The following is a 21055-nucleotide window of genomic DNA, read 5'->3' as shown; positions in this document are numbered from 1 at the left end:
TAGTCACCAAAAAAAAAAAAATTATAAAGAAACAATTTTGGATGTCCAGAGTAATCCTAGATAGAGTTTCTGAGCAATCAGATTCATTATCAAAAAGTGAAGGGGCAAGGATATGGGCGAACCTACACTATTTTCCCCCATTTCAGAAGATAATGTCTTTCAGGTTTAATATGAGGGTGACTTAAGAACGAACATGGGGTCTTTAAACTTAGAAGAAATGTTCATTTGTCCTGATGTCACTGTACTTTCTCTGGCAAACAGCTTTGATGTTTTTTTGAACTTTGACAAGCTGCATGATGTAATGCCCAGTAACAGATCAGAAACAGAGCACAAAATTTCTGCTGTAGCAAAAAGGAAGTTGCATCATAAAAACAATGTTTAAGTAGGCAAGACATTAAGAAGAAAAATTAACAATTCAGTAAGAACGTGTATTTAAATGCAAATATATATTAGTAGTTTAACCCAATATAAGAAAATTATTTATGTTAAAAGCACAGCATTTTCAGGTATGACTTAAAAAATTGATAAAAGTAGTTGATAAAAATAAAAGGCTATAACAAAAATGACCCAGGCAAATTGTATCAACCAAACCAAAGCAAACAAACAGACAACAACAACAACAAAAACCCAGTGAATATAACTATAAAACCCAGTGTGGGTTTTCACAAAATGAAGTAGAGGCCAAATTAATGGTCAAGGTAAATCTTCATATATCAAACTATTTTACACTGGCTAAAAGCTCATCAATTTAAAAATCTTTGCACCAATTTTATGTTTAAAAAAAGATGAAGGTCAAAGCGGGTGAAATTAGGAATATTAAGAAATTCACAATCAAATTGGGAGATATTTAAAATACTAACACAAGTAATTGTGAAGAATCAAATGGACATATCCACAGATTTATATATCCTTGGCACAGTTGTCTATGTGGGAGGACAGAAAGCGAGTCTTGTAGAGAATTTGAACAGCACAGCATTCTGCTGTCAATAGGACTAGAACACATGGGAAACATGTATTCTTGTGTTTAGCCAATTTCTTTCTTTCTTTTTTCTTTTACTTTTGAGCTGAGGATCAAACCCAGGGCCTTGCAAATCCCCAACCCTAGCCACTTTCTTATACAAGGGACAATTATTGCTTGAGACTTCGCTGTCATAAGAAAGGGTCTAATGAACGTGTGTGCAACTTTCTCTGTGTGCATAGGCGAGCCATTCTGTAGCACAGATAAAGATAAGTAGAATGTGCAGTATATTTGGAATTAGAATGTACAAAAATTCCTCTAAAACAGTAGTATTTTGTAATTTCTCTTTTAATTATAGAGCACTGTAGGATCACTTTCCACATTCTAACAGAAAATTGATATTATTGTGTCTCAAACTTTTGCCTTTCTGGCTGAAAAAAAAAATACTTTCAGTTGCACCGTGCTTCATTGAGCCCCTTTCCTGTGGAAAAGATCTGCTCATTTTGTATCAAATTTCTCTCTATTTCCCCTTTTATTTTGTTCCTGGAGCTCTTAAGCTGTCATGAATGTATACTATGTTGTTAAATTTTTCTTCTGTCCTATTGCTCATTTTTCAGTGTTTGTTCTGGTGCAAGTTTAGGTAAGTATAGGTTAGTAATTAGGGTATCCTAGAATCAGTTTTTCAGCGTTTTACTTTGTAAAATTGTCGTTAATTTTACAATTTGCCACTTAAGCATCTGCACTTGTCGGCTTTGACTCTCATCTTCCATGGCTGTTAAAGAAGAATGGATGTATGTGACCTTACACAACAGAGACATTAAGAAGGAGCAGTGCATTCATGCATTCATGATAGTTTTAGTAATGTGGAAAATCTTTCTGTAACTTTTTTGAAACTTGGGCTAGAGATATATCTTGATGCTAGAGTGCTTTGCTCGCAAACAAAAAGTCACAGATTTATCTTCAAGACAACAGTAAAAGGGGATTGATAAATACTGAAAATTATATTGGTTTTCTACAATAGTCTGAAAATCACTGAACTAAATTATTCCAAAGTTTTCTTTCATTGTTAATATTTTACTACATTTTGATTTAATCCACTTTTGGCGTCATACTTCTCAGGAGAAATGAATGCTATTAGAACATGTTATGAATTAAATTGAGCACTGAAGCCGGGGAGTGGTGGTGCATGCCTTTAATCCCAGCACTTGGGAGACAGAGGCAGGTGGATCTCTGTGAGTTCAAGGCCAGCCTGGGCTACAGGGTGAGTTCCAGGAAAGGCACAAAGCTATACAAAGGAACCCTGTCTTGAAAATCCAAATAACTAACTAACTAAATAGATAGATAGATAAACAAACAAATAAATAAATAAAGGAAGGAAGGAAGGAAGGAAGGAAGGAAGGAAGGAAGGAAGGAAGGAAGGAAGAAAGCAAGCACTGAAATCAAATGCCTTTACTAATCAGTAGAAAAGATATATTTTAGAAAAACAACAACAACAACAAAAAAAAAACAAAACCAAAAAGACCCTGAAGATTTCAAAGATCAACAAGGGGATTATTGGAAGTCTCTTTGTCATGAAAATAAAGAAAAGACATGCAAAAGAAAAGTTCATTTTGAGATGTGCAGTTTAGGAGGCCTTTACGTAAAACATTGTGTGTGTGTGTGTGTGTGTGTGTGTGTGTGTGTGTGTGTGTGTGTGTGTGTGTCTACTACCTGTGGTGGGACACCTCTCACAGCCTTGAGACAGTGGGGAGGGACTTGGACCTGTCTCTGCTGAATGTATCAGGCTCTGCTGACTTTGCATAGGAGGCCTTTCCTTCTTGTAGGAGGAAATGGGGGCGTGGGTTAAGGGGACAAGGCTGGAGGGGCAGGAGGAGAGAAGAGGAAGACCTTTGATTGGTATGTAAGATGAATAAAAAATTTCTTAATAAAAAAACACAGCAAGGGAAACACCACTGACTTTTTGTATTAGATGTATTGAATTTACTTTCTGAAATTTTTTTCTGAGATAGATTTTACTCATGTTAATTTCTCAAGGCTCTAGTTACTATAGCATTGTGTATTTAATAAAAAATAATTCAAGAGTTTAAAAAACAAAAAAATCATTTTTTCACATTTAATTGTCAGCATCACATAGTCATTCTCAGCTGTGAATATACATATATAAATGGAAAAGCATCAAATTCTTTCTTCATAATAATTTATTTTCTCTGTGTAAGATTAAAGAGTAATGTAACAGAGACAAGTAATCTCATTTTGCGTGAAAATTTAAAAAATAAGACAATTGAGTATAATGTTCACTGTTGTTACATTACTTTTTTCTATATTCCAAGATACTTTCATCAATAAAAATGATTTGATTTTTAAAATAGCAAATATTAAGGGACAAGGTAGGAGGAGGGAACTCATTGTGGAGCTGGACTGCTTGGCTTAGAATTATGACAGCAATATTTCCTGTTATATGAATTGGAACCAATCTCGCCACTTTCTTGGTCCATAACTTTCTTTTCTCATTCTAAATGTAATTACAATTCCATCCTTCAGGTGTATGATGAAACATGTCACAAAACATTAAGTGTTTGTTCTTTTTCTTTTCTTTTTTCCAAATCACAGTTATCAATAGTTTTATTATTTGATACATGGGCACATCATGAGTCCTATGAATTTAATATTTTGTTTAAGCATCACATTGTGGGTGACAAATTCAGACTTAACAATAGATGTTTTATTCAGTGAACATGTTCCCATTGTGCTTTCATTTATGTTATTGATTCAGTTTGGCTCAGTGACAAACTAATATGATCTTTAAAATTGTCTTCCTGGACTTTTACCCTGGCATTTCACACAAATCATACGAGGAAAACCTGAAAGTAGGAGGAAATAATGTTGCATATTGAAAAAGCAAGCCGATGAGCTGTGTTGTAACAGAAGAGTTGGAAAAGCAGCAGCTGAGGGCAGGCAGCGGCCTTTTAAGGGCACCACGGTGGTGGTGCCCAGTCCACTGTCAGTCACTGTAGAGATCAGATCACAGTGACGGCAGAAATTCTATTTGGAAAATTATATAAGGTTTTCAAGAATGAATATTGAAAGGATAAGATTATAGAAAATTATAAAATTCTAAATCTGGCCTTTTTTCAACTGAAAAGAAATTGAAACCAAAACCGTGAAATTTGTTGTTTTATAATTGACAAACACTTAGCTGTAGGTTTGGATGATTGCTGATTTATAGAAGTTACTGTGGTAAGTTATTCTAAAAATACATACTTTTTTTTTACTCTCCTTTTTTTACTTAAATAAGAGGTGTGTGTGTGTGTGTGTGTGTGTGTGTGTGTGTGTGTGTGTGTGTTTAAACGGTTTCATGGTCCCTTTTAGGCTTAAGGGTTTCACGGTCTTTTTTAGGTTTGTTGACAGATCGTGTTTGCTTGCCCAGAGGCACAGAATGTACTATTTGTGTTGGAAACACTACTGAGCCTTATCTTTAATTTCGGAGATCTGGTGTGCAAACTTGAAAAACTTAATCTTCTTCTCTAGCCTTTATATGTGACTAATGTTAAGTGTAATTCATATATTTTTCTGGTGGGTGATATTGCTGGGTAAATGCTCATTGATTTGAGACAGAATGCAAGGTACAATTCAGAGAAATTATGAATTATTTAAGTAAAGCAACCATAACTTGAATACTTTTTATTTAATGCTTCTTATTAATACTTTAGAATGTTAAAAACTAAAAATAAAGCATGGGCATTTTCAACACTTTGAGATAGTGTTAATACAGACATAGATGATAAAATTGAAGAAACTAATGTTTTAATGACACTGCTATTAAATCATTCACTGTAAGGATTCTTAACTATGAGTCATCTATGGGAGTAGATGAGCTACTTCTTATTGATCATTGTTAATTCATTTTTATAATGTCTTAGTGTGTCATCAATTTCAGGCAGATTCCAGTAAAAATAATTTTGTAAATAATTAGTATTTACATATGTAAGCATGGATATATAGAGATACAAATACAAATTAGAGATTACTACTACCTTTTTCTTAACATTTAGATGAAGTTTCTTCAAATTACTTGATTTTGGTGTCCCTAAGTAGAATTAAGCTAAGTGCCTAAATTTATGATAGCTGATGCATTAAGAGGAATCTTGAATTTAAAATAGTCTTACCTCTTTAATATTTATACTGAAGTAATAAGACCTATTTTAGAACATTGATTAGAAAAATTCTGTTGATAATATTATGTTTAATTTTCAGTTATATTTCTTAATGATAGTTAAGATTTTTTATTTTTCTTATTACATATTTTAATTTGCATTATGCATAACTATGAAATATTATGTGTTGATTCAATAATTATTCAAACAATAACAAAATTGGGGTTGTCAGCATTTCCACCTCAAAGTTTTTGCTAAATCTGTAATTGCTATCCATATATATATATGTGTGTGTGTGTGTGTGTGTGTGTGTGTGTGTGTGTGTGTGTATGTGTATTGGAAATTGAACTCCAAGCCACATAAATACTAGGCACAGATTCAGGCAATGAACTGTTCTTAGCCCTATTTGACATTGTTATTATTTAAAATTTCTTACTTGTATACAAGATATTGTGATCACATTCTCTTCCCTTTTACCTTTTTAGTCCTATCTATACTCACACTTTTGATGTCTTTCCTAACTAGTCCAACTACTATTTTTATGCCTTTTATTATTCTTCTATGCAAGTCTTGTACATATGATCATATTTGCTTTGTGCTTATGTTTGCAAAAATTGTCTTATATCCAGAAGGTAACATATTACACTGTTTAACTCCATCCTCCAGATCTTAGATTCTTTTTTAAAAAATTGAAAGATTACTTAGTATATGTTTGAATGCTTTGCTTTCATGCATGTAGTGCCCCCAGAGGCTGGAAGAGGAAGTTGTATCCTCAGGAACTGGAGTTACAGATGGTTGTGAGTTGCATGTGGGTGATGAGAATCAAAAACAGGTCCTGTGGTCTGAATTATCACTCCAGCCCCAAACTCTTACTAGCTTTCCTGATCCTCTTCCATGATGCTCTGTGGGGCCCATTGTGGATAATAAAGAAATCCTATTTGTAGTTGGAGTTTTTCTGCCTGACCCAGAGTCAGGACAAATCTCTCTTACCTGCCAGTCCCACAGTTGCTCAGACCCAACCAAGAAAGCACATAGAAACTTATATTGCTTACAAACTGTATGGCAGTGGCAGGCTGCTTGTTATCTACCTTTTCTATCTTAAATTAACCCATTTCTGTTAATCTATACTTTGCCACGTGGCTTGTGGCTTACCGGTGTCTTTATATGTTGCTTCTCATGGCAGCGGCTGGCAGTGTCTCTCCTCAACCTTCTACTTCCCAGAATTCTCTTCTCTCTTGTCCCACTTATACTTCCTGCCTGGCCACTGGCCAATCAGAACTTTATTTACACAGAGCGATATCCACAGCACCTATTTGTGGCTGAACACTCTAAATTCCCTAATTCTCAGCCCTTTGAAGAGTTTTGAGTAATTGCTTTGACTGTCATCAATTGCTAAAGAGTCCTTTGGCTAAGGCTGAGACTTATACCAATCTATGGTTGTAAACACAAATATTTAGAAAGCAATTCAACTAGTTTATTTAACAAAACATTGGTAGTAGAGTCTACCATGGGACCCATGATATCCCAGGCCATAAATACTTGACCAGGTTTACAGTATGAAGTGTGTATTCCTGCAGCCCCAAGATCCAAAAAGAAAGTGATAGTTTGTCCCTGGGATTTCCATGTTATTAATACTTCTTGCTATTATAATACAGGGTTCAAGACTGCATTAGATCATCGCTGAATTTTCTCTCTCCATCACTTGTACAGAACCTTCCAGTACTATGAAAACTAGTCAATGGGAAGGAAACTTCCAACTCAATTCAACTTGATTTTTGTGTTCTTTATCCAAATAACGTGTTGTGCTCAACACATTGAGTTTTCTTTTGGCAGGTAACCAGAATCATTAGCAATAGCAATACATGTATTGCCTTGGGGGCTCCCTGGCCAACAACTTGTAGGGCATTCATTTCACATGTGACACTGGGATTTTGCCTTAAAAACATATAATTTCTGGGAAGAGCTTTGGTCTGTTCAGACTACCAGCATTTTAATAGTTCAACAGATAATTTTTTTTTCAATGAGCTCATTGATCATTCAATCACTTGGAAATATTAGTTTACTACATTGTTAGCTCATCTACATTTATATGAACACTTTCTAGCTAGCTGAATATTATCCCAGGCAAAATTATATGCCCAATTCCTCCTTTTTTCTTTTATTAAAAATAGATTCTTTTCTCAAACAATACATCCTGATTATAGTTTACCTTCCTTCTACTCCTCCCAATTCCCTCTCACCATCCTTCCCTTTTAGAATGACTCTCTTTCTGTCTCTCATAAAAGAACGGGTTTCTAAGAGATAGCAACCAAACATGACATAATAAAATATATGAAGATGAAGCAAAACCTTTCATATTGAAGTTGGACATGGGAACCCAATAGGAGAAAAAGAGTCCCAAGAGCAGGCACAAGAGTCAGAGACCCACTCTTTCTCACAGCCAGAAGTCCCATAAAAATATGAGGCTAAAGGCTATAGTATATATGTAGAGGATATAGTGCAGACCCTATAGGCCATGTGCTTGCTGCTTCAGTGTCTGTGAACACACACACACACACACACACACACACACACACACACACACATACACTTTGCTTAGTTGATTCAGAGGGCCTTTTTCTCCTGGCATCCCCCATCCCCTCTGGATTATACAGTTTTTCTGCCTCCTCTTCTGGGTAGAGATTTGATAAAGATCTCCAACTTAGATTTTTCTCTCCACATAATTTATGACTGTGGGCCTCTGCATCTGTTCCTATCTGCTGCTGGAATAATCGTCTATGATGATGACTGGGAGAGGTACTGATATATGAATATAGCAGAATGTTATTAGGAATCATTTTATTGATTTTAGATTTTGGCCAGTAATTTTTTATTTTATCCTGGACCTCTGGACTATCTAGTCTCTGGTCCTTGGTTACCCAAGCAGTGTTGGGTATGGGTTCATTCTTACAGAGTGGATCTTAGATCAAATTAGACATTTGTTGGCTATCCCCATATGCCACCATTGCCCTAGCATATTTTGTAGACCGCACAGACTGTAGGTCACATGTTTTGGGGCTGGCTTGGTATCCCTGTTTCTCTTTCAGAAGCCTGCAGACTACCTTCCCACACCACAAGGAGTAGAAAATAAGGATTAGGGCTCCATGTAGTCACTAGCTCAACTTCTCCATGTTTAGCTAGTTCTGTGGGTGTTGTCCTCAGCAGCTGGGCCTTATTGTCAGTTTGTGAAAAGCACCTTTTTGCCTTAGTAACAGGCTTGCTTATTTGGGGATTTACAAGGGATCTCTTGCCCAACAACAATTGAATGCACACTAGTCCCACCACTGGAAGCGCCAACTGATTACAAGAGCTGGCTAGTTCAGGCTCCATATCCCTAATTACTAGGAGTCATCATTAGGATGACCTTCATAGATTCCTGGAAGTTTCCACTGTACTAAGTTTACATACCACCTCCCAAGTGTCCCCCATTCTACCCACCTCTCCCTGAACTCTCTCCTTCCTTCATATCTCTTCTCCCACTCCTGTTCCTGCTTTCCTCCAGTCTGTCCATACTTTGATTTCCCCTCCCAAGGTGATCCCTGTATTTCCCCCTAGACCACTCATTTTTCCTTAACCACTTTGGGTCTATGGAGTGTAGCTTGGTTATCAGTTACTTAAGAGCCAGTATCCCCCAATAAGTGAATACATACCATATTTATCTTTTGGGTCTGGGTTACCTCATTTAAGATTATTTTTTCTAATTTCATCCATTTGCTTGCAAACTTCATGATATCATTTTTTTAGCAGTTCAGTAATACTCCATTGTGTAATCATACCACATTTTCTTTATCCATTCTTTTGTTAAGGGACATTTAGGTTGTTTCCAGGTTCTGGATATGATGAATAAAGCTGTAATGAAGATGGTTGAGAAAATGTCCTTGTGGTAGGATAGAACATCCTTTGGGTATATGCCCAAGATGATGTAACTGGTTCTTGGGATAGATCAATTCTCAACATTCTTAAATTGATGTTTTGATTTCCATAGTGAATGTACAAGTTTGTACTCCCACAAGCAATGGACGAATGTTCCCCTTACTCCATGTCCTTGCCAGTATGATCTGACACTTGTGTTATTGAACTTAGCCATTCTGACAGGTATAAGATGGAATCTCAAAGTAGTTTTGATTGCATTTCCTTAATGGCTAAGGATGTTGAAAATTTCTACCTTTTATTTTTTTTTAATTGAAAATAGGTTCTTCTCTTTTACAGTACATACTGACCATGGGTTTCCCTCCCTCCACTCCTCCCAGATTCCCTTCACCTCCCCTCTCATTTAGATCCACTTCCCCTCCGTTTACTCTTCAGAAAAGAACAGTCCTCTAAGAGACAATAGTCAAATGGGACAAAATGAGACAAAGCAAAGGCCCTCATAGCAAGGCTGGACAAGGCAACTCCATAGGAAGAAAAGACTCCTAAGAGCAGATGACACAAGTCAGAGATGCACCTACTCTCCCTGTTAGGAGTCCCATAAAACACCAAACTAACAGCCATAACATATAAACAGAGAACATGATGCAAAGGCATGTAGTTTCTGTGCTTGCCATATCAGTCTCTGTGAGCCCATGTGAGTCCTGCTTAGTTGATTTGGTGCCAAGAACATTTCATCAAGTGTTTATCAGCCATTTGAGATTCTTCTCTTGAAAATTCTCTGTTTAGATATGTATGTATGCCATTTTTAAATTTCATTACCTGGTGTTTGGATATTTACTTTCCTGAGTTCTTTATATATTTTGGGTATTAGATAGAAGACTTTCTATTGGATGTGGAGTTGGCAAAATTCTTTTCCTATTCTCTAAGCTGTGACTTTGTCCAATTGACAGTGTTCTTTCTCTTTCTGAAGATTTTCAGTTTCATGATTTCCCATTTATTAAGTGCTGATCTCAGTGCCTGCTCTGGCAGTTTCAGTTCAGAAAATCATCTTCTGTTCCAATGATTTCAAGGCTAGTTCACTGTCTCTGAGGTCTTTAATCTATTTGAACTTGAGTTTTGTGCAGGGTGAAGATATGTATTTATTTTTATTCTTTGTGCTGAGATCTAGTTTGACCACCACCATTTGCTGAAGATACTTTCTTTTTTCCAGTGTATTTTTCTGACTTCTTTATAAAAATAATAGTGTCCATAGGTGTTTGGGTTTCTTCCTGTGTGTCCAATTGATTCCATTGATCAACATGTCTGTTTTTATTCCAATACTACATGGGTTTTATTGCTATAGCTCTGCAGTACAAGGTCATATTAGAGATGGTGAAACTTCCAGCAGTTCTTTTAGTTTTCAGGAATGTTTGCTATCCTGGGTTTTTTGTTTTTCTATATGAAGTTGAGAATTTTCCTCTAAAGGTCTTCAAATAACTGTGTTGGAGTTTTTATGGGGATTGCATTGAATCTTTAGTTTGCTTGTGGTAGGATGGCCATTTTTATTATGTTAATCCTATGGAGCCATGAGCATGGGAGACCCTTCCATCTTCTGATATCTTCTTCAACTTCTGTCTTCAGAGACTTGAAGTTTTTGTTGTACAAGTCTTTCACTTGCTTGGCTAAAGTTACCCCAATATATTTGAGGTTATTGTGAAAGTTGTTGTTTACCTGATATTTTTTTCTCAGTCTGTCTGTCATTTGTTTATAGGTGGGTTACTCATTTTTTATTCATATTTTTTTAATTTAATTTAATTTTACATATCAGCCATGGATTCCCCTGTCCTCCCCCTCCCACCTCTGACCAGCCTTCCCCCCAGGATACCCCCCCCCCCATTTCCATCTCCTCCATGGCAAAGACTCCCCTGGGGATTCAGCTCAACCTGGTAGATTCAGTCCATTTATCAGATGTAGGAGTTCTCTGGTGTAATGTTTGGAGTCATTTATGCACACTATGATATAATCTGTAAATAATGGTACTTTTCCTTTCCAATTTATATATCTTTGATCTCCATCAGTTGTTTTACTGCTCTATCTAGAATTTCAAGGACTATATTGAATAGATATGGAAAGAGTGTACAACTTTGTAATGTTCCTGATTTTAATGGAGTTGCTGTAATTTCCTTCCATTTAATTTGATTCAACAAGTACTCCTTACTAATGGGTATCATATTGTGAAGTAGAACATCAGAAATTTTGTTAAAATAAAGAATACACTGATTTTTAGTTAGACATATTATCAAATTCTGACATTGTCAATCATTACATAAACCTAATTGACAGTTTCCCTAGTCCTGTGTGTATATTTTTGTGTGTATTACAAGGCTTATAATTGACCATAAAATACATTTTCTGATATACTTTTCATTTACTAAAAGTTAGGACACAATTCATGTCAATATCTTGTACAATACCTAGAACTTAGTGTACGCCTGTTATATCCATTAACTGAGAACATAAGAGACTTTACAAACATTTGCTAGATATGAATTACATCTTTAATAAAGTTTGTTTCAGAAAGGTAAATGAGTAAATATTAATATATTTATAATATAAATCAAACAATTCATTAGCATAATCTAAAAGCTGTCACACAGATTATTTATTAATTTCACCTGGGAATATAAATGTAGACTAAAACAAAAATATTCTTCCAGTTGAATATGTGCCATGTACCTAAGGGTGGTGGGTCATAGGGAGAACATGGAGTAGTATGGAGTTGCCTGTGAAATATGGAAAAGTCTAGTTCTATTAAGGGTAGTGTTCATATAGTTTGTTGGAGAAGAAGAAAAAGAGAGCATCATAATTGATAGAGAAATAAGTAATATCTGTATCAGTCTTGAAAAACCTTCTCAGAATTCTAATACTTTCTAATTTCTTCTCCTTAATAGGTGATATCACCTTCAAATACCTGGATGTTTAGTGTTTCTCTTTTTCCTGTTATTAGGTTCTTGTTGACCATATTACTAGTAATCCTTCACAGTTGAAAATTAGTTAGTATTCAAATATTGATTCATGTTAGCTTTTATTTCATTATGCTTTTTTTCTATTTTTTATTTTTCAGGAATAAAGTGGTTTTTAGAAAAAAACACTAACAACATCATACCAAAATGAAGTTCTTCCTGCTGTTTTCCCTCATTGGGTTCTGCTGGGCTCAATATGACCCACATACTGCATATGGACGAACTGCTATTGTCCACCTGTTCGAGTGGCGCTGGGTTGATATTGCCAAGGAATGTGAGCGATACTTAGCTCCTCATGGATTTGGAGGGGTGCAGGTAAGATTTGTTCACAACTTAAATGAATAGAGGTTATATAAAATTGTTTTCGAATAGCTTATAATTATTCTGAAGCAGTATTTCACTTCATGCATAATTTTCTTGAGGAAGAAAAAAGGTCGGTGACTTTATGTGATGTTTTAGGACACCAGGAGGCCCTCTCCATCATGCTGTCAATGATTTAGTCCTTCTAAAGCAATATGTATCTACAAGTACACATATCTACAAGTACACAGTTCAAAAATTTTAGGATCACTTATAGTTTTCTACAGGAGTAAACCATAATCTCACAATCTTAATTGTTTTATTTGTAGGTCTCTCCACCCAATGAAAATCTAGTAGTTAACAATCCTTCAAGACCCTGGTGGGAAAGATACCAACCAATTAGCTACAAAATATGCTCAAGGTCTGGAAATGAAGATGAATTCAGGGACATGGTAACAAGGTGCAACAATGTTGGTGTAAGTGAATTCATATTTCCTTTGAAGTTTCTTATTCTTCTTGAGCAAAAAACTTTATACTTTAATTTTTTTTTTACCTTTTAGCTATAACTCAAAATTAAATACTCCTTTATGGTCAACTTTGACAAATTCTTTCATATGAACCATATAAAGAAGAATACATATAAAGCAAAACTTTGACTATTAATGCTTATAACCACACTTATTTTCTACTAACCCCTTTCTCATCATTGATTAGAAATTTCAGATGCAATACTTACTGTCATTTTTATGATAAATAGCTATTTCTTCTTTTAATAAAGATCAGTATCTAACCTTTTTTCCTTCAGAGACTAAAAATGGACTCACATTAACTCCTTTTAAAATCAAGAACGTCCAATTATTTTTAAGCTAATTCTAGTTTTTAAAAAAACCCAGCATTTTTCATTTGATTTTAGTGATGACAGTTCCTGGTTTTCCACTGATCAGTTCTATAAATCCTTAACTAAATATTAGGACTGTTGGTGATCTTCATTTCACGCTGGTTTTCTTTTATACTTCACTGTTTGACTTATCTAAAATTAAATTCTGAAATAACATATCTATCTATCTATCTATCTATCTATCTATCTATCTATCTATCTATCTATCTCCTATCTATTTATCTATTTATTAGTTTTACTTACATGCTGTGAAGTTTAATTATATAAGTTTTAGCTCTCTACATTGAATTGAAGCACACACTTGTCTCTTCAGGTCCGTATTTATGTGGATGCTGTTATTAACCACATGTGTGGAGAAGGAGTTCAAGCAGGAACAAGCAGCACGTGTGGAAGTTATTTCAACCCACACAACAGGGACTTCCCTGCAGTTCCATACTCTGGTTGGGATTTTAATGATGGCAAATGTAGAAGTGGAAGTGGAGGCATTGAGAACTACAATGATGCTTATCAGGTGAGGAAAATGATCAGAATAAAAAATAATCTGGCCTTATTGTGCACATAGAACAGTTGGAATACCATTTGACATGTGGTTTAGATACCTCATGAAACATATTACTAAGAATTAGAAATGCAATTCAATCATCAAAGAGCTCCTAGTTATGTGATGGCTCAGGGTTTGATTCTTACACCACACTAAGAAAGGAAAAGAGAGAGGAAGAAAAAGTGTTTCCTCCATCAACGGGTAATATTATCTACTTTATTCCTCATAATTCAGTCTTCATATGGGAAAATATCCTTAGAGTGTATCCACAGTAGAATGTGAATGTTCCCGGTGTCCCATGAAGAGGCTTTATGAAGCTTCCTATAGACCAAAGGATTCTTGGGTGAGAGCTGACATTTACAAATCAATCACCATTTTGTTTTATTTATTTATTTGTTTGTCTCAACAGGTCAGAGACTGTCGTCTGTCTGGCCTTCTGGATCTTGCACTTGAGAAAGATTATGTTCGTACCACAGTGGCTAATTATATGAACCATCTCATTGACATGGGTGTAGCAGGTTTCAGACTTGATGCTTCTAAGCACATGTGGCCTGGAGACATAAAGGCTGTTTTGGACAAACTGCATGACTTAAATACACAGTGGTTCTCCCAAGGAAGCAGACCTTTCATTTATCAAGAGGTAAAGTAATACATATATGTGCATATAAATGACACCATTTTAACTAGAAGATAGAGGGAAAGTTTTATTAAACATAAGTTTAGTAGATTAATGTCTGAATGCCTTATTACATATGTCGTTTCTTTAACTTCCTTTGTTTGGATATAACAGGCTTAATTATTTTCCAAAATAAAGGTCTGAGAGTGTATAGGGAATTTGTGTAGCCTGCGACATTATTGCATCACTTGATATTTACTCAGGGACCATTATGCAAGACAGAAAGTCTTAGTCGTTGACTCAAGCCAGTCTTTCTAGAGTTCAATTTTGTCTGAGGTATTATTAAATGAGTAAATTTTGGGTAAACTGATTAATATTTTTGTGCAAATTTTTCATGTGAAGAGGTTAGTACTGTTTTGTATTTGATTTCTTTGATGAACTAAAATAATTTGTAAGTGATAAAATTGTTTATCTGACAGTAAGTAATTTGTTGATATGAATTTCTGAATTTTCAGTTATATGTTTAATTGAAATTTGTCAGCCATCTTTATTGGACAAGAGATGGCATTGTTAAGTTTCTTTCAAGAGTGATGTATATATTTATAAAGAAATAAAGAAAACCAGTTTGAGCATCAACAGCATAAGGAATTTGTAGGATATTATTTCATGTTAAACATTTTAATATGACTTTATTCAAATAACAGTTTCCCCTACATCTCTCCTAGGTCATTGATCTGGGAGGTGAAGCAGTGACAAGCAGTGAGTACTTTGGAAATGGCCGTGTGACAGAATTCAAGTATGGAGCAAAACTGGGCACAGTCATTCGCAAGTGGAATGGAGAGAAGATGGCCTACTTAAAGTAAATACAACACACTTTGTAATTTCATCTGCCACGTATCTGTTGTCCTATTATCACAATATACAATCATCTTAGAACATTGTAATTTATTAAATATTTATCCAGAAGGTTCATTTTTCTCTAAATCACAATTAATCATCTGGAATTAATAATTTTCATTTTAAATGTCAATAACAAGGAGGCATTCCTGAAACACAAAACATCACCTAGAGATTTTTTCTGCCTGTGATATGAGTCAACTAGATTTTGGTAATTATGATCTGTTAGAGTCAAGATACTACTTTAAAAACCCTACTACACATAAATAAAACTATAATGTGGTCATACTGTTACACTTATACATTGCAATAAATTAATCTGAAATGTTTAACTGTCTATAATACAGTGTAATATTCAACCCTCATTTTATTTATTTTTTATTATGTAATATGATATGAATATTTACCCTTCTTGAGTCCATCTACATTACAATCTTATAGGAGCAATGTGAATGAAATGCAAATAAACTTACCATACATAGAATCATGGAACATATTAGACAATTGCATACATATATATGCACATATGTAAAATAAAAATTTCCTATGGAATAATCATTTAGTTAGAGAATCAGTAGTTAAGTGAAAATAGATTATAAAAAGAGATGCAGACTTAGGGTAAACTAAAGGTGTTGTAAAAGAATAATATATGCATATTTTTCTAAAAACAGGAACTGGGGAGAAGGTTGGGGTTTCATGCCTTCTGACAGAGCCCTTGTCTTTGTGGACAACCATGATAATCAGCGAGGACATGGGGCTGGAGGAGCATCCATCCTGACATTCTGGGATGCTAGGTAGGTAAAACCATTCTTCACTGTTTTGTTACTTCCCCTTTAATGATGGCAAGTTTTCTATTCTTCTATTATAATGTATTTTGTAATTTTCAGATTATATAAAATGGCAATTGGATTTATGTTGGCTCATCCTTACGGATTCACACGAGTAATGTCAAGTTACCATTGGCCAAGGTATTTTGAGAATGGAAAGGTAAGTGAATATATATTTTCAAGAGAAGAGAAGCAGTCCTGTTTTAATTTTACATAAAAATTGTTGCATAAAGTGCCTGTCATCAAATATTTATTTAATGTAATTTTAGTAAAGTAAGTATATCATAGAAGTATCCACTACTTTATCACTATGAAAAAAACCTGGAATATTAGAAAACGAGGTACATATAGCAAAACATAGGAGTCTAATAGCACTTACCTCATCCATTTAATATGGAGATTGTGTAGAGTAACACCTGTAAAGAAGGTGAACAAATTTGTTTAATGCCCAACTGGATTCCCCTTCATCCTGGGCAAACATCAATCAGGGCTGAAGGAGGATCCTAAGTACTACCAGAAAGAAGAGCAGGAGACTGTTGGAGGACAACTTGTTTATTAAGAGGGAGCAGGGGACAGTATACCCTAGGTAGAATGACCGGTTGGATCCATATGGTGGTATGTCATTGGTTCGGGCACAAACAACCAGGGTGCTTCACTTGCATACCCGGGAGCAGCAAAGGCCAGGGCAAGGAATCTTATGAGGTCATATGGAAAAGAAAGGAAGTCCAGCCTGGAATGTTTTAGCATTCAGATAAACAACAACTAGTCTTCATAGCCTTGGAGATGCATGAGTTTATCAGTTGCTACATGCACCAGGGCACATCAGCACCCAGTCTATTTTCTGGGGTTTGTTGATGCAGAGCAAAGTGGGGCATGGGGGATGCAAGTATGGGTTTGGGGATGGAGCAGCCCAACTCCTGCTGCTTTCAGGATGAGAAAGTCTGGGGTTGTAGGCATGCTTCGACCCCTTCTTAGTTTCATGCCACATCTGCAGTTTAAAACTTGACCAAGATAAGTATTTGCTAAATAATTTTAGATTTTTTCCTATGGAACGGAAAGAAATCATTCAATTTAACTGAGGTTAACTTTGAGTGTGTGTGTGTGTGTGTGTGTGTGTGTGTGTGTGTGTGTGTGAGAGAGAGAGACAGAGAGAGACAGAGAGAGACAGAGAGAGACAGAGAGAGAGAGACAGAGAGAGAGAGACAGAGAGAGAGAGACAGAGAGAGAGACAGAGAGAGAGACAGAAAGAGAGACACAGAGAGACACAGAGAGATTATACTAAATTAAGCAAATAAATTTGAAGACTTATTCAAGAATACTAAGCATTCCAAAAATCTTATGCAATACATTAATCTGAATAATTTCAAAAAGCAACTAAGGGTCATGGGAGATGACTTAGAGGGTAAAGCTCTTGCAGGAGGAACAGGGGTTCAGTTTGCTGTCACCTTGCAATGCTGAGCAGGTTGGTATCTCACCTGTAAGGCAATTGCCCAACAAATGGAGACCAAGATTCCTGGATCATAAAACTGGCCAGCTCTGGATTTAGGGGACAGACCCTCTATTGACAATGGAGAGAATGTTTGTTTGATTGTTTTAGGAAGATGTTTAAATGTGTTGATAATCATAAAATGGCATATTAAAATTTCAGAAAATTTATCACAGAATATCAGGGTATATTTATTAGCTCTTTTATTTAAAAGATTGTACAAAACCTAAACTGATATTAATTTGGAATTAATTATATTTGTTAAAAAATTTTAAGGCTTTACAGACACTGATTTTTGTGTAGCAACCAAACAATATTTCCATTTTATAAATGATGAAATTCAGGCCTAGGGAATTTATTTATCTTGAATGAGTAGTTTTTAAAGTCATTGGTACTGGAGACTGTTCTTTCCACCTAATCTTCCCAATACTAATGTTCTTGCCATTTTAGTGACATTAAAGAAGTCAGAGAGATATAAGAAGCTGTTGCATGAAATGGCTCTGAGTGAATAAAAATGTGTAATTCTTTGAAATATGACTCTAGAGAACTGTGGTGTATACACTCAAATAGTAAAGACTAGGTAAAGATCTGTATAAATACTGAATAAGTTAGACACTAAATAGATACTATAGAGACTCAAGTAGCAGAACTTTTTGAGTTTTGTGCAGTAGAAATGAAATATTCATGTGAAAATCCTAAAATTTTCCCTACAATTAAGGATATTAATGACTGGGTTGGACCACCAAATGACAATGGAGTAACCAAAGAAGTAACCCTTAATCCAGACACCACTTGTGGCAATGACTGGGTCTGTGAACATCGATGGCGTCAAATAAGGTTGGGAGTGTCCCCTGCAGATCTTGTCAAATAAGAAAGTTGTTTAACTTCATGTTTTAAATTGTTGAAGTTTAAGGGTACCAGCATTTCACATGATATTGTGCTTTTAGGAACATGGTTGCCTTCAGAAATGTCGTCAATGGTCAGCCTTTCTCTAACTGGTGGGATAATGGCAGCAACCAAGTGGCTTTTGGCAGAGGGAACAGAGGATTCATTGTCTTTAACAATGACGACTGGTAAGAGGAAATCAATTAAAGTAGGATTGTATACTCTTATATTTTTAGAACATTCTTTTTTGTTTCCTACTCATGTGTACCTGAAAATCTTTTCATTAATGGATTTAAGAAACCAGAGTGACCTGAAAACTGTAGAAAAAAAGGATACCTGCTCTTAATTTGTTTTTCCATTTCTATAGATTTTGTTTTAAGTAGAGTTTGGTTGCTAATGTTGTTTTTGGTGTAGTCTTAAACTGTCATGTGCATATATTCTCACTCATATACTCATGTGACATCTGTACAAGTCTAAGCATTCAATAAAATCCTAAAAATCAGTGTAAGTATGGGCATTATTAGATTCAAAGTACTCCCCACATTCCCAGCTCTGTATCTCAACTATTTATTTTTCTGTTTTTTTTTTTTTAAATATATAATCTTAAATTCTCTGCCTCTCTGGGATGAGTAGTTTCAATGCTTTTGTATACTTATGGCTGGTGGTTTTCCTCAAGAGGCAGCTGAAGTTTGGTTCTACAGTTTCCAATGTCTGGTCTTCCATTTTTGGTGCATGCATTTTTTTCTTCTCCTTTAATAATTTCCTCATATATATTTATACAACTATTCTTAGAAAATTTCCATGTAAGCAGTTGACTATCTCATTTGAAAATTATCTTTTGTTCACTTAGATTATTGTATTAAATCTGTTATTAAATACCATGTGCAAGGTACTTTATAGAAGAAAATTTATTTGGTCTTGCAATTCTGGGAATAGACTAGACTCCTTGAAAGAAAGCTATGGGGGAGGAGCAAGAAACCAATGGCTCACACTTTGCACCACATCACAACACAGAAAGAGCTGACTAGCAAGGGTAGGACTCTTTCTCTCTCAAGGCACTGCCTTCAGTGACACAATTCCTCCAGTAAGTCCCCTTTACCTAACATCCCCAAACTATGTCACTATATGGGGACCAACATTTTAACTTACCAAGGGCTTTTTCTATCTATCTATCTATCTATCTATCTATCTATCTATCTATCTATCTATGTATCTATCTATCTATCTATCTATCTATCTATCTATCTATCTATCTATCTTCTATCTATTTCACTTACTTGATTTCTGGCCAGTAAATTATAATTTTTATTTGCACATCACAAAGTTTAGACAATTATTTAATTTGGAGATAGTTTGCTTTCTTGATTTTTCCTATTTTGAATTTGACTTCTTTTTACTTTTTCAGGGAATTGTCAACAACTTTACAAACTGGTCTTCCTGCTGGCACATACTGTGATGTCATTTCTGGAGACAAAATTGATGGCAATTGCACTGGAATTAAAGTCTATGTTGGCAGTGATGGCAATGCTCACTTTTCTATTAGTAACTCTGCTGAAGACCCATTTATTGCAATCCATGTGGAATCAAAAATATAAAGTTTAAAATAAATACATATTGAGAGCATCAATCATTTGTATTTCTTTTCTTTTGTATAATTTAATTTTTCATTTAAGACATTTAAAAATTTATTTTATATACCAACTACTGATCCCCCCACATCCCTCCTCCCACTCCCCCCCCCCAGCCTTACCCCCTCCCTTGGCTTCCTCCCACCCTCTCCTCCAAAAAGGGAAGGGATCCCAAGGGGAATCAGCAAAACCTGGTACATTCAGGTGAGGCAGGACCAAGCCCTACCATTCATCAAGGCTGAGTAAGGCATCCCATCATAGGTAGTGGGCTCCAGAAAGCCAGCTCATGCAACAGGGATAGATCCTGATCACAATTCCAGGGGCCCCTAAAACAGACCACAACTGTCTCTCATACACAGAGGGCCTAGTCCAGTCCCATGCAGGTTCCACAGCTGTCGGTCTAAAGTTTGTGAGTGCCTATGCGCTTGGTTCAGTTGTCTCTGTAGATTTCCCAATCATGATCTTGACAGCCTCCCCCCCATGTTCATATAGTCTCTCTTCCCTCTCTTCAGCTAGACTCCTGAAGCCTGGTCTGGTTCTTGGCTGTGGATCTCTATATCTGCTTTCATCAGTCACTGGATGAAAGGTCTATGACGACAGTTAGGGTATTCACAAATCTGATTACCAGGGTAGGCCAGTACAGGTGCCCTCTCCATTATTGCTAGTAGTCTAACCTGGGTTGCCTTTTGGATTTTTGGGAATTCCCCTTGCACCAGGTTTTTCTCTAACCCTATCAAGATATCTCTTTCATTGCTTTCCCACACTATCCCTCTCTCAGCTCAACCATCCCCTTCCCTCATGTTCTCATCCCTCATCTCCTCCCCTCTATTTCCTCCCCTTGTCCCCAGTTTACTTATGGAGATCTCATCTATTTCCCCTTCCCAGGGTGATCCATGCATCCCTCTTAGGGTCCTCCTTCTTTCCTAGCTTCTCTGGAGCTGTGGATTGTAGTCT

At 35.7% G+C, this 21055-nt stretch overlaps 1 protein-coding gene across 3 annotated transcripts in view; it reads left to right on the top strand.

Moving 5' to 3' along the window:
• The window catches only part of LOC118585281 (alpha-amylase 1), a 50128-nt gene extending 30028 nt beyond the window's left edge, over positions 1-20100 (top strand). For 2 of the 3 annotated variants that reach the window (XM_036189629.1, XM_036189628.1), the window contains exons 2-11: positions 12125-12338; positions 12653-12799; positions 13535-13732; positions 14172-14402; positions 15104-15237; positions 15947-16069; positions 16163-16262; positions 18307-18425; positions 18536-18661; positions 19879-20100. In XM_036189629.1, the coding sequence (XP_036045522.1) occupies positions 12171-12338; positions 12653-12799; positions 13535-13732; positions 14172-14402; positions 15104-15237; positions 15947-16069; positions 16163-16262; positions 18307-18425; positions 18536-18661; positions 19879-20068 (1536 nt within the window). In that variant the 5' untranslated portion in view covers positions 12125-12170 and the 3' untranslated portion in view covers positions 20069-20100. Of the gene's footprint in view, positions 1-3237; positions 4196-12124; positions 12339-12652; positions 12800-13534; positions 13733-14171; positions 14403-15103; positions 15238-15946; positions 16070-16162; positions 16263-18306; positions 18426-18535; positions 18662-19878 lie in introns of those variants that run through there. The other variant, XM_036189630.1, reaches the window with a different exon arrangement.
• The last annotated feature ends 955 nt before the right edge of the window (positions 20101-21055 follow it).

Source organism: Onychomys torridus, chromosome 6, assembly GCF_903995425.1.
Source record: "Onychomys torridus chromosome 6, mOncTor1.1, whole genome shotgun sequence".
Lineage (NCBI taxonomy): Eukaryota > Metazoa > Chordata > Mammalia > Rodentia > Cricetidae > Onychomys > Onychomys torridus.
The sequence above is the reverse complement of the archived record's forward strand: the minus strand, read 5'-3'. Positions and strand labels throughout refer to the sequence as shown.